This window comes from Gymnoscopelus braueri (assembly GCF_963280865.1).
Source record: "Gymnoscopelus braueri genome assembly, chromosome: 12".
Classification (NCBI taxonomy): Eukaryota; Metazoa; Chordata; class Actinopteri; order Myctophiformes; family Myctophidae; genus Gymnoscopelus; species Gymnoscopelus braueri.
This window is the reverse complement of record NC_137614.1, coordinates 47201105-47215742: the sequence shown is the minus strand read 5'-3', so window position 1 is coordinate 47215742 and position 14638 is coordinate 47201105. Positions and strand designations below refer to the sequence as shown.

Here is a 14638-nt window from a genome sequence, read left to right as displayed (position 1 = left end):
AGGACTTTAAGACCTTTTTAATACCTAAAAGAAACGACAACAAGAAACAGACCATTACTGAATCAAAAGTAATCAACAAACTATACTATAAAAACTGGTCAAACATTGGCCAAATTGTCAAATAATATTAGAAAGAGGCAAAAATTGTGAAAATAGCCTATCTACAAGCTCACACCGCCTCGTGTTACGAGGTGTTTTTAGCTTGTTGAAAATAGCCGACAAGCTCACTGTGAGCTTGTAGATCGTCTATTTTCACTTTTTATCTGTGGAACCGAGTCAAATTAAATGTAATGCCTCAACTCCTACAATTCCAAGTGCTTATCAGGGTGGGGGGTCCCCAGTTCAAATATGATTATTTTGGGGGGTCACGGCCTGAAAAGGTTGAGAACCACTGACATAGAGACTAACAGAAACCCCAAATGATTTAGGGGGCTCCCCAGATGATTAGCTTAATGTGCAACATTGTTTTCTCACTCAACAGTAAATAAACCAACATACAGTATAAGTGTATTACAGGGTATCTGCACATTTCTAAAGTGACAATTGAAATCTTTGACTGCCAGTGACGAGATTTCTCATCATATTTTGCTAAGATGCAGACTGCCAATGACGAGAATTGCGAGATTTTGTGTGTTCAGTGGTTTTACGCTAGATGGCGCTGTTCGCTAACACATGAGTGACAATTTGACTCCCAGTGAAGCAATGAATCAGCAAATCATGTGATCGCAAAAAAAAAAACAGCCACACTCACGTCCATGTAAATGGTTGGAAAACATTATTTTTCTCTGCTTTCTGTTGCTTTTTGGCGAAAACAACCCACTTTCAACTGCCCAAAACTATGGAACAGATTATCGCGGTGGCACAATTATTTTTCTCCGATTCTACAAGACTCCCAACGTCTTTTAAAGCGATCAGTGGGTGGATCGTTGAGACGAATAATATTCTATGGTTTTTCAAAGGTTAATGAAAACACTCGCTGGCAGTGGCTTAGCAAACAATGTTTTATTTCTGCCAGTCAAAGAGTTAAAGGTAGGGTAAGTGATATTTTTTGGTATTTTTTTGTTTTTTTGTTAAAAAGGTTCAAGTATTATATTCTGATAGTAATCATTGCTACAGAGCGTGTGTTCGGTCACAGGGGTTTCTCCAGCTCTTTAGTAAACAGAATATAGTACATTTTCAGGTAGGTGACACATTTTAAGCCAATCAGGAGATAGTACTGAAAATGCATTTTCTGTTTAATAAAGAGCTAGAGAGATATTGTAGACTCCTTATGTGGACTGGATACTCTATAGTAACGAGCACTATCAGAACATAGACCCATTTTGCAATTATTTGAATAATTGCAAATCACTTACCCTACCTTTAAGGACTTTCAAGACCTTTTTAATACCTATAAACTATATAAAGATCCTAGGCTACCGCGTGAAAAGTAATCAACAAACTATACTACCAAAAAAAAGGCCAAATTGTCAAATAATACCTAAGAAAGGGTCAAACATTTTGAAAATAGCCGATCTTCATGAGCAAGAGCGGCTATTTTCACAATTTCTATCCGTCTGTGGAGTCAAACTAAATAATGCTGTGACTCCTAAAAGTCCAAGTGCTTGTCTGGGTGGGGGGTCTCCAGTTCAAATATGATTATTTTGAGGGGTCGCGGTCTGAAAAGTTTGAGAACCCTTGTAGTAGGGGAAGGCCCTGATTTAATTGCCCCGTCATTATCAGCATACACCGGAAATAAACAATCTATAAGCAACAAAGTATAAATTTAGCAGGAGTTTAGCAGCAGGGGGGGTTACACTTAAACCATAGCCTGGTAAACCATCATGATGAATTCACATCATCATGTGTCTTCTGCAGACCGGTCTGACCCCATTGCGCTGGGTGGGCGGTTTTGCAGAAACCAAAAAGTGAAAGAGCCAATCGGCGTCTGCGCTCAGGGTCCTGTGATTGACAGACGCCGATTGGCTCTTCTACTAATTGGGAGGACACGTGATGATGTGAATTCACGCGAACGGGATGGTTTACCAGGCTAGTTACACCACACCTCATCCGCACACAGGACTAAGAAAAATCAAACAAAAAAACTAAAACATCCACTTGTGTGTGTGTGTGTGTGGCTGCCTCCACACACAGGCAGACAGCCCATGTACAACAAAAACATACATATTGATTGTCTGGGGTCATTTGGTTTTCTCTGATGCTCCGTCTCTGCGTTTCAGAATGGTTCTGTGTATAAATGTGTCCTAAAACGACATGCAGATGGATGTCACAAAATCTTATAGGTGTGTGTTTTATTGTGCAATATCTTTATTCTATCTATCTGTGGTGCAATATTTGAATAATTGAACTGAATTTTAGATATATGAAGAGCATATTATATTTCTTTGCCTTTTTAGATATCAGAGCTTTTTACACTTTCTACACCCTGAAGATAGGCGCAAGCTGTATTTTTAGGTTTCCCATTGAAATACAAGGCTTTGTACTTATCAAACCTACCCCGAGTCCCTGGACCTGGATCTTTCATGCCCTTCTTTGGTCATAATTTTTCTATTCTCCTGAATATTATTCCCTCCCATGAGGTGGTTTGAGGGATACCAGCAGCACTCCTGTAACTTCTCTCTCCTGCATATTTTATTTCTTTGCTCATTTTTAACTCAAATCTTTGCTTCTGGAGGTCCCTGGAACAAAATATTTTAGGGTGGGGGGGGGGGGGGGTGGGCACGGCCAAATACATGTAATTTTGGGTGGTCCTTAACATGAAAAAGTTTGAGAACCACTGATATAGCAAATATACGTTTTTTTTCCAGAAAACCGTTTTAGAAGGCTTTAGAATCGGCCTCAGGTCTTAACTCATTCACTGCCAGAATAGATACATAAATAAATCATCCACTGCCAGCGATTTTTCAGTTTTCTAACCTTTTCAAGTAGTCAGAATATTTATCTCCAGTATGATCGATCCCCTGATCGTTGCTAATCACGGGGGTTTCACTGTGCTTCCGCAGGATCGCGACCCCCCGTTCGCTTGTTATAGGCCGTTGAAAATAACATGTCTCGTCAAACAAGATATTTAATATTATACCAGGTTGCTTATTTCTCTCACTAAACATGGCAACGTTTTTAGATCCCATATGGTTGCTTATTTCTCTCACTAAACATGGCAACGTTGAAAGGCCAAATGAGTAACAGCGCCACAGTTCATAGAGATACATACAGTGGCCGAACACAGTATTGTGGGTCGTCTTTAAATCCCATATTCTGAGAGGACATTGAGCCCTCAACCCATTGGCTAAAGGACCAGCCAATGAGGAAAAAGTCACGCAAAAGTCAGGACTAGCAAACAAGTCAGGACTAGCGAGTGTAGATATAGACCAGGTTTGGCAACCTGGTATAAATGCATAGTAAAAACACAGGAGGCGAGATACAGGAAATTTCCCAAATACGTTAACCAGGAAGTGAATGGAGCAGTAAATCTTGGGATCACGTGATCACCTGGTTCTGTGTGCATCTGGGGATGAAATAGTCACGTCGTAAAAATGTGTCCTTGGCAGTGAATGAGTTAAATTAATGGGTTAAGCTGACTCTGGGAGCTGTGCTCAAGAAGAACTGATATGCATATTCGTGCAAATGGGGCGAATGAATAAAGTCTCTTGCATCTTCAGCACAAGAAGAAGAAGACTGGTGGCTGTTGGAGGGGATGATGAAGGGAGCAGGGTAGCAGAGAGCCAGGGATGACAGGATGCTGCCTGCCTGCCTGCCTGCCTGCCTGAAGGCCTTCTGTGGCCTGGCTGCTGCTGCTGCTTGCTTATAGCAGGGCTGTTATCCTGGAGGTTGGAGCTAGCCTGACTCACTTCACTGTCAGCTTGGCTTCAGAAACAAGGCTACGGCTCGGGGAGATGGAGAGCCCACATTCAAGATGGTTATGGGGGTGGGGGTGGGGGGTGGGGTTGGGGGGGGGGGGTGCATAGCAGCCAGAGCGAGACAGAAGAGAAATATTTAGAGTGCATCAGAGGGTGAGAGCGAGATCTCAAACTTTGTTTTATGTCAAGGACCCCCAGTTTGATATGCATTAGTGGTGGAAGAAGTACTCACATGTTTTACTTAAACGTAAAAGTATCAATACTGCACTGTAGAAATACTCTGTTACAAGTAAAAGTACACAAGTATTGGTATCAAAATATACTTGAAGTACCAAAAGTAAAAGTACTTGTTATGCAGAATGTCCCGTTTCACAGGTTATAAAATTTATAAAAATCCTTGGAAAATAGCAGATCTACAAGCTCAGATGCGACGCGTTGTGAGCTTGTAAATCGGCTATTTTCAAATAGCCAAAGTTTAAATAGAGCTGAAGTGGTTAATGTTTTGCAATAATAATCTAAATCTAGCAAGTAACTAGTAACTGAAGTTTTCAAATAATTGCAGTGGAGTAAAAGTACAATAGTCTGTCTAGCACCGCAGTTAACTTTTTCTTTCTCAATTCTTACCTTTCTTTCTTTTTCTGCTGTGACTCATAACTTCTGGCCAGACTTGGCACTTTATGGAGTCATAGTTTTTTCATTGTATACAGTGGATTAGTCCGTATATTTGTATATTTCTTACCCGTACATTACTGTATACTTTCCTTACTCTCTCTGTGTACCTGTCACCTTGCAACTCTTAACTGCTGTACTGCCTCTGGGGGACTGAAATCCCCCCCCGGCATGAGATCAATAAAAAGGTATCTATGGATCTATACCACTACTACTACTACTTTTTTAATCTCAGGGAACCCAATTTACACAGTAAAATCTGTGTGTTTATTTAACTGTAGAGAGTAAAAGGTCCTTACACACCGGGGCGATTTTTTTCATGCGAATAATACTTTTTTTTAAAAACCTTATAAAGTCAATGCAAGCTTCCACACCAGTTTCGCGGAGCGAAAAAAGCGTCTTTTAATTATTCGGAACGAGTCCGAATTTTGCGTATATTCGCATATTCGCCGGTGTGTAACCGCCTTAAGAGTGTACAAATGGAACTCCATGTACACTCTCAGAGTTACATACCCGACCGTAAAGGATACCCCTGGAGGTCCCCGGACCTCACTTTGAGAACCAGTCAAAGTGAACCAGAGAGCGAGTGAGAGAGAGAGAGAGAGCAATATATTCACAATTGAGTCAGAAGCCGTCCATTAACTTTGGATGGCCAAGGCATTGACCATAGGAAAGTGCAGCACTGTAGGCACATTTTCCAGAGGGGCTGCGCTGCGGCGCGGTTGAAAAACAATCATGTTGACAGTGTCTTGGCAGCGCCAGCGGCTGTGTTCCGCAGTGAACAACAACACAGGTTACGTTGGTACAAAGTACAAACTACTCCATCACTCCCAGCTCTACCCCCCTGAGACTCTCTCTCTCTCTCTTAACCCATTAAAACCGGGAAAAATGTTTGTATTTCTTTGGGCTATTCAAAAATAGCAGATATACAAGCTCATAGCGCGGCACAGAGTGCCGCGCTATGAGCTTGTAGATCTGCTATTGGGGATTGTACAAATGTCTTCTAAATCCTCAGTTTTTTTGAAAAAAAAGTTAAGTTGCTATAATATCAGTGGTTCTCAAACTTCTTCATGTCAAAATGATATGTATTTGGCCTCGGACCCCCATCTCAAAATGTGTTGTTTCAGGGACCCCCCAGAAGCACAGATTGGAGGAAAACATATTCGCTTCAAAAACTATATATTTAGTCAAAGATTTGCACAGATTTTTTTTTTTAAATAGCAGATCTACAAGCTCATGAGATTGCGCAATGAGAATGTATATCTGCTATTTTTGAATAGCCAAAGGAATCTTAAAATGACACAGATGCGTTCCCGGTCTCAATGGGTTAAACAAACGGGTCCGTATAGTATCCTATGTAAAGCATTTGCATCACGACCCCCGAGTCAAACCGCTTTTAGCCTCGATCTCCAGGCTTTTATTGTTTAGTTTTGCTAAAAAATAAAAGCCTGGAGGAGGTGTGCGTCGGTGTACCCGGTATAGGAAGTGTTTCATTTCCCCCAACCAACCAGAGTGCAGTGGGCGTCGCTCGTAATGTTGTGTTGACGGACAGATCAGTGAACCAATGGGATCAGGCGCAATCTCTCTTTGAACACGAGTGTCCTCCCTGCAAACGTAGGCCTGTGTGTAATCGGAGAGGAACCTCCTCCGCACCTGTAACTCTCTGCTCAGAGACGACTCATGTTGTGTCAATAAAGTGAAAGTAAGAGATGAAGCTAGACTCTAGAGCAGGGGTCTTCAACATTTTCAGGCCAAGGACCCCCCTAGCTGAGAGAGAGATGAAGCAGGGACCCCCTACTCTATATTGTATAAAATTGTGTTTCAGATCAGATTTTTTTTTTTTTACTTGGTCTGCTCCTTTTTCCCTCTACACCTATACCTCTTTGCCAAACATAGCCGATCTACAAGCTCACAACGCCTCGCAGCGCGAGGCGTTGTGAGCTTGTAGATCTGCTATGTTTGGCTAAAGTTCTCCTCAGAAAAGGGATGCTAGGGTTCAAGTGGTTAATGTATACAAAATAAATCATATCACGCAAAGAATTGGCGCACCCCCTATAGTAGCTCTGAGGACCCCCTAGGGGTCCCGGACTCCCTGATGAATGAAGACCCCTGCTCTAGAGCCTGACCGATCGTTGGGTCTGATTCCGATCCCGATTTGAGAGTCCTAGACTTCCTAGTAAAAAAAAAGTGCAAAATCAATTCTAATCCTTCTGAAAAAACGTGCTGATCTACAAGCTCATAACGTGTCATCTTGTGACGCGTTGTGAGCTTGTGGACCAGCAATTTTTTTGAAAACTTTTGAAAAGGTTTTAAAATGTTCACCTTGTATAATTAGCCCTCCTCTAGACCTATTTTTAAAAAAAAGTGGTTCAAAGTGGTTAAACATTGGAACACATCGGCCGCATAATTGCCGATAACTATGTCAAAAAAGTCAAATCGTGGCCGAACCGATACATATCGGTCACGCTTTTAGACAAAGCCACCTCAGACGCAGGCAGACAAACAAACGTGTCTGTACTGATCGTGTACCGGGGTTATTCAAGGTAAGTTATGATACGGGAGGGGAATGCGATATCATGTCGGGAGCTCACGGTGACAGACACATTGGAGCAGATACAGTACATACAGTATGTCAGCGCTGTCGGAGCGGAAAAACCTTGAACGTCCAAAAATGATACTTTTCAGGAAATTAGAAAAAAAAAAAAAGAACGAACTTGTGTTCCAAATGGTTCCAATGCAGTTGTTATTTTGTCACAGGCTCTTGTTAAAAGGATAGTTCACCCCAAAAATGTATTGATGCGTTTTAGTTTTTGTCACTTTCCTACGCCAATCATTTGATTATTTTATTAAATTATTGGCTTAGGAATGCGCCAAAAACATGAATGAATGAATTCAAGCCTCCATGGGGTGACTAATCCATAGAAAAAAATATTTTTTGGTGAACTATCCCTTTAATACTTTTGATTGGTTAAGTATCGTTGCTGTCAGGCACCATATTCAAACAAAATGTGACAGCGTCACACAAAAGCATCAAATGTAGCAGATCCACAAGTTTGAAACGCGTTGCGGAGCGACGTGCTTTGGGCTTGTAGATCTGCTACTTTTGCTAATTTTTGAATTTGAATCCTGAGAAGTAACGGTTTCGGACACGACAGCGACAACACTTATAAAACCCACAGAAGGACTTGACCATTTACACAAAAAAAAAAGGTTTAAAAAATAGCAAATCTACAAGCACGCAACACGTGCGTCGCGAGCTTGTAGATCGGCCTTGTACGACAAAGTATATAGTTCATCAATTTACGGGGGGGGGAAATATACAAAGCTGAAACACGGATATACAAGGTTTCAGTTTGACAGAATCCTCCTGATAAGGCTCTGGAGGCCATGGGGAGCATGAGGGACAGTGGGGGGGGGGTGGCAGTGTGGGGGCAAAAGGGGGCTCTGATTACTGGGACCGATGACTCAGCAACACTCTGGGGGCCCCCGGGCTGACAAACAATGGGCCCCTGTGTGCAGGACCCATTGACACAACCTGCCTCTTTTTACTAACCCCCCCCCCCCATGCCCACCCCACTCACTCTTTTCTCCCTCTCTCTCTATCTGCTATCTCTCTCTCTCGCTAGTTCGTTTGTTCCCCCGCTCTCACTGGCAGAGAACAAGGAATGTTAATTAAAGGCTGCATAGGCAACCAGAAGAAACAGAGAGCTCAGAGGGGGAGAGGGAGGGAGGGAGAGAGGGAGAGAGAGAATGGGGGGAGAGAAAGAGAGGGGGGAGAGAAAGAGAGGGGGGAGAGAAAGAGCAATGTATTCACAATTGAGCCGATAGGGTGAATGTGATTGGAGAGGCGAGGGAAGGGGGAAAAAAGAGAAAAGAAAGGAGAGGCAGGCAATGGAGAAGGAGAGATGAAAAGATACAGTAGAGAAGTGACATTTGTGTTTGTATGAGATGGAGAGACAGAGGGGGAGAGAGAGCGAGAAAGAGGGGGGGGGGGAGAGAGAGAGAGAGAGAGAGAGAGAGAGAGAGAGAGAGGTACGTGTCTTGCACGTACCTCTCATTGTGAGTGTGTGCATCTGCTATTTAAAAAAAAATATATACATATATAATGTTGACAAATACATATTAATTTGGGGGTCCTTGACATGAAAATTTTTAAGAACCACTGGTTTCAACAACATATGAAACAAGCCCCAAATAATCAACTACATTTTAGAAACAAGCAGTGGTGGAAAAAGTACTCAAATGTTTTACTTAAGTAAAAGTATCAATACTGCAATGTAGAAGCACTCTACAAGTGAAAGTCTGGAATTACTTGAGTAAAAGTACAAAAACTATTGGTATCAAAATGTACTTAAAGGGATACTTCACTTTCACATAAAATAAACATTAAAAAAATATATTTAAAAAAAATGAAAGAAGTTATGGCAAAATAAAGGCCCCCTCACACATTAGTAGGACACTCTAATGCGTGAGGGGGCCGTGATTTTTCCATTACTTTTTTCATTTATTTTTAATATATTTTTTAAATGTTTATTTTATGTGAAAGTGAAGTATCCCTTTAAGGTACCAAAAGTAAGTACTAAAATGTTTGAAAATAGCAGATCTACAATGATGCGATGCGTTGTGAGCTTGTAGATCGGCTATTTTCAAATAGCCTAGGTATAAAATAGGGCTTAATGTATGTTTTATAATGTAATCATTTATATCTGAAAAGTAACTAGTAACTAGTAACTAATACGTTTTCAGATAATCGCTCGCGATGTGACGCATTGTGAGCTTGTAGATCTGCTATTTTCAAATAGCTGATGCATACAGTAGGGTTAAAATGCTCATGTGGCCCATAGTCGCTTATTTTGGGCTTTTTTTCCATAGACCTGGTTGCTTATTGCTCTCATAGAATCTGGCAACACTGGTCTCTGGTTATGTGGCGTTGTTGCTTAACTTTAGGCGCATAGCGAAAGTTGCTCTGATCTGATCAGCAGAAAGGATTATTCATTCATTTTCCTCTGTGTGTTTGATGACCCCCCCCCCCCATTTTGAGCTATACCAACCTTTCAGCTAAACAGGCCGCTCGTTTCTATGGAAGTATTCCACTGTATTCCACAACGTGTAGCTAGGCATAGCCTCGTTAGCTCGTTGTGGCGAGTGTCTTGCCTGAACAGCTACACGACGTCGTGACGTCTTTGTTGAACTGCAACATGGCGTTTGCACTTTCTTCATTTACAGCCTGTGCATCGACATAAACGTTCAGATTTCAAATGTAAAGTGCTTAACGCATGGCCACGGATGTTACAATTATGTACGGGCCCACATAAGTACACGTATCTTCCGTATTGTTCAATAAAAAGCATTTTAATCCGATCGGTGGCCATTTTATCCATTTGCTTTCAACTACGCGACCGCATCGGTTGGGAGGCGTATTGCACGCACTCTTGATACATTATAACTATGAAAAAATGGCTGCCGATCGGATTGAAATGCTTTTTATTGAACAATGCTGAAGATACGGGTACTTATACCCACCCGAAGTGAATTGTAACATGTGTGGCCATGGGGTAAGCACTTTATATTTGACATCTGAACGTTTATGTAGATGTACAGGCTGTAAATGAACAAAGTGCAAACGCCATGTTGCAGTTCAACAAAGACGTCACAACGTCGTGTAGCTGCTTATTTGCAGTGGTTGGAAGTAACTAAGTACATTTACTCAAGTACTGTACTTAAGCTCACAACGCGTCGCATCGCGACGTACATTGGCTATTTGAAAATTGCCGATCTACAAGCATGCATTGTGAGCTTGTAGATCTGCTATTTTCAAATAAATATTTTATTAAATCTATTGTGATCCGGGGCGCCTGATGGAGGGGAAGGGAACTGGTTGGAATAACGTGTTCCTTCCACGCGCTACGTCCAACCAGGGAAACTCCCCCCTGTCGGGTGACAAGAAGGTCAGTTGGCTCTCATGCCTGAAGGAAGCATGAGCTCGGCCCTGGCCTCCCTACTGTGGGGGACTGGTGTAGTGCTGGTGTAGGGCTGGTGTAGTGCCCAGGATCACTTAGGAAATTGGCACCGGGTGAAAAAAAATGGGTTACAAAAATCGCGGGATAAAAAAATTTAAGAGAAAAAAAAATCTATTGTGATGATGATTACTTATTATGCCTATTTTTTACAACACAGATCCTCTATGGGGGGTCCCTGGCACTAAATAGAATGGACAGCATGGGGGAGTGATTAGAGGAGTGACTAGGCTGAATAAATTACCCATTGTTCACGCCCATTAGCTGGAGCTGAGAGGTGCTTGAAGTGACAATTCTTTAAAAGGGATTATCTCAGTTTTCACTATTATAGATAACCAGATTCAAATGAGCACATCTTCTTCAAATATGTTCCGATTTCAATGAATGATACATCATATGAAAGCTTATATTCTGTACTTCAACAATCTGTAATAAAATGAAAAATGCACCCTTGCTACCTAAAGCACTGTACCCGCTCACATATATTATATTCAAGATTTGCACACATTTTCAAGATAAAATAAAAATAGCAGATCTACAAGCTCCTAGCGCGGCACTCGGTGCCGCACTATGAGCTTGTAGATCTGCTCTTTTTGAATAGCCAAATAAATCTAAAAAGACACAGATTCTTTCCCGGTCTAAATGGGTTAATGTGAGAGAGAGACTATGGTGAACTATGTAAAGTATTATTCCTGGATGAGTTATATATCATTGGCATACACTGTGTGTTGTCGTAATAAAACGAATGCTGGGTGTGGTGGCTCTGCGGTTAATAGACATCAGACACGTTTGTAAAACAACAGATTTCATGACAGGGTAATTTGCCCATAGAAACAGCATGTTTCAACACGGCCAAGCTAAATCCACCCAAATGTGCTCAATACTGTGTGTGCACGCCAAGAAAAAAAAACAACACAAGTGTGGTTGTTTTTTTAATTTCTTTGAACTAGGGCGTTTTTCACACTTGGTACTTTGCAACCCTACAAAATAAACTCAAGGGTGACTAGGCAGCACTTCTTTTTCTTTACGGCAAGGCTCTGAAAGAGGTAGCCGTCTATACTGTAAGAGGGTCTTGTCTGTGTGCATGATATTTTTTTCTGTATCGTACCCGTGTTCTCATACAGCAGGTACTATACTTGCAGGTGCAAGTGCAATCTGGGAACCCATTCGGTTAAGAGACTAATCTTGAGAGATTAGTGCAAGTGTTGTTGCTGCCTGTTTTTTGTATCAATCACAAGTTTGGAGCACGAAACATGAGTTGTGAGCTCTTCCTTTTTCATACTGCAGTTCTGCCATGACTGAATGCCCCAACTGCAAAAAAGCTACATATCATGAACATGATCATTCAATCGATCCCAAATTGGAATCGCATGTTGAGGGGTCTCCCCCAAAAGCACTGGGGGGGGGGGGGACTACAACAAATAAAAATGACTTATTTTCTATCAATTACACACCACATGAAGCATAGAATTCATGGAGATTTTTTTGTTTTTATCACATTCCTAAGCCAAAAACATTAGCATCATTATTATTAGCATCAAATTATTGGCTCAGGGATATGACAAAAACAAAAAAAATCCCCAATAATTCAATGCTTCATGGGGTGTGTAATTGATAGAAATTGAGTCATTTTTTGTGTGAGCTACAACTTTAAATTGTAACTTTAGAAGTGTGCAGAAGATACCCTGTAATACACTTATACTGTATGTTGGTTTGTTTACTGTTGAGTGAGAAAACAATGTTGCACATAAACCCATTTAGACCTGAGGCCGACTCTAAAAACGCCTTCTAAATCCTGACCTAAGTTTTCTGAAAAACTTCAAATATCTATTCAAAAATTAAAAAAAAAATGATGTTGCTATATACTGCACATAGCAACAACAACCCCAAAAGGGGTTCCCGTCTTGAAAGGTATAGTTACAAATAGGGGTTCCCGCCCTAAATGGGTTAAGCTAATCACCTGGGGACCCCCCCCCCCCCAAAAAAAAAAATATATATATATATATATTATAATAATAATTTGGGGGCCCCCCTGGGGGTCCCGACCCCAAGTTTGGGAACCACTGCTCTAGCCACTTTTTATATAGGATTGTAACTGTTATGTTTCACAGATTCACACCCTACAGTCTGTGGAGCATGATGCCACACCAACATTGCACTGCTTGTACCCGTTTGAGTGAGCGACAAATAAACCCTCTCATACAATCTTGAAACATGAATCCAGACCCAGATTAGTCCTGTAATGCAGTAGCAGAGACTAGAAGTGGGAACAAGTTAACATTCTTACTGTACCTTCCAGTTGGCCATCCCCTGGAACTCGATGATCTTAATGATGCCTCCCATTATGATCCCTGCAAGAGGAGGAGACAGTCTCACATCACTTAACTCATTGATCACTTAACAACTCATTGACTGCCAATGACGAGATTCTCGTCATGTGTGTTTTCAGTGGTTTTTACGATAGAGGCCGCTCTTCCACAGCCTGTGAATGATCCCAGGATCACCTAAGAAGAGTACACCCTAACCCTAACCCTAACTAAATGAAGCTGGTTTCGTTTAGTGTTATAGGATTTATAAAAGTAAAAATGTCTCTGCTTTCCGTTGTTTTTGACGAAAAACAAGCCACATTCAACTGACCATAACTATGGAATGGATTATTCCGACGGCCCGCTTCCCCCCCCCCCCAATACTCCGAAGCGATCGCCGGGTGAATCGCTGTGAAAAATAATATTCTATGATTTTTCAAAGGTTAGTAACAACGCTCAAAATCGCTGGCAAGGGGAGGGTTAAAAACACACCTGTTCAGGAAAGCCTTTCTGTAAATCAACTCATTTTTGCCTAACGCATGAATGTTTATTGCATGTATTTATTTGTTTGTATGTTGCTGATGTGGGCACATGTTTGCATTTGCAATGTGTATGGATAGTTATATTTCTTTGGGATTCCTCTTATATTCTGTTTTATTACACGTCTTGGTTGAATGCTTGATTCTGATTGGTCAATCAGAAGTTGACGCTGTCCAATCAAAGGCTCAGAGCACCTGCTCATACAGTATCAATCTGCACAGCTTGATTTTGTGCCGTTTTCAACATGGCAGCTATGTAAACAAACACACAATGTACAGCTAAACATTGCCCTCGAGCATGATTTTGAAAACATTTGAAGCGAGAATTAGACAATGCAGTAACCGAATACTGATTCTATTTTATCAACACGTTGCACTGGACCCACCTGGCATAATTTCATGGACTACTTTCATTACCGTAAGCACTGAAATCCTTCGTTTTGTTGTTAATTTGGGGTCAATGCATTTTTTGCTTTACTAAGTAGTTGTGTAGTAAGCGGAATAATCAATGGGGAGCCCTTCAGGGTGATTTATTTATCCCTTGCATAACTTGTGTTAGCCCTGTTATTCTGTTACCTCCCTTATCCTTGGCTTTTAACCCATTTAGACCTGAAGCCGATTCTAAAAACGCCTTCTAAATCTTTTCTGAAGTTTTCTGAAAAACTTCAAATATGTATAAAGAAATATATATACATGTTGCTATATACTAGCAATATACAACTATATATATATAGCAACAGGAACCACACAATGGGTTCCAGGCCTGAAAGGTATAGTTACAAATAGGGGTTTCCGCCCAAAATGGGTTAAATTGTATGATTTATTTTATGCATCTGTTCCAATAGCTGTGCAGCAACACTACTGTTTTGAAAAGTGCCATTCAAATAAAATTATTATTATTATCATAATTGCACAAAACCTCTATCATGGTCAATTCCAACTAGGGCTGTTTTTTTTTTATTATTAAAAATAAAATGTATATTATCGTCACAATACTATATCATTATCGATGTAATATGGATAGCAAGCTATTTGGTCAAACATATAATATTAGCTTTTGTCCAATTTTGTCCAGCCCTATAGTTCCAGCAGCACTCTAAATATTTCACCATTTTATATGAAATTTTTTAAAGAACGGGCGCGGCCCCACCACCACCACCACTCGCGCCAGCCCAGCGTGAACGCATGAATGGCAGAAGTACTGTACAAGCTTATAAAAGCTGGGAGTTATTATTCATGCGGTTAAGCAT

The 14638-nt window shown here is 41.0% G+C and overlaps 1 protein-coding gene across 1 annotated transcript in view; it reads right to left on the bottom strand.

Moving 5' to 3' along the window:
- Positions 1–14638, bottom strand: part of slc9a8 (solute carrier family 9 member 8) — a 98816-nt gene that overhangs the window by 63232 nt on the left and 20946 nt on the right. Inside the window, exon 4 of the mRNA XM_080444283.1 lies at positions 12836–12894. Within this exon, the coding sequence (XP_080300409.1) occupies positions 12836–12894 (59 nt within the window). The remainder of the gene's footprint in view (positions 1–12835; positions 12895–14638) is intronic.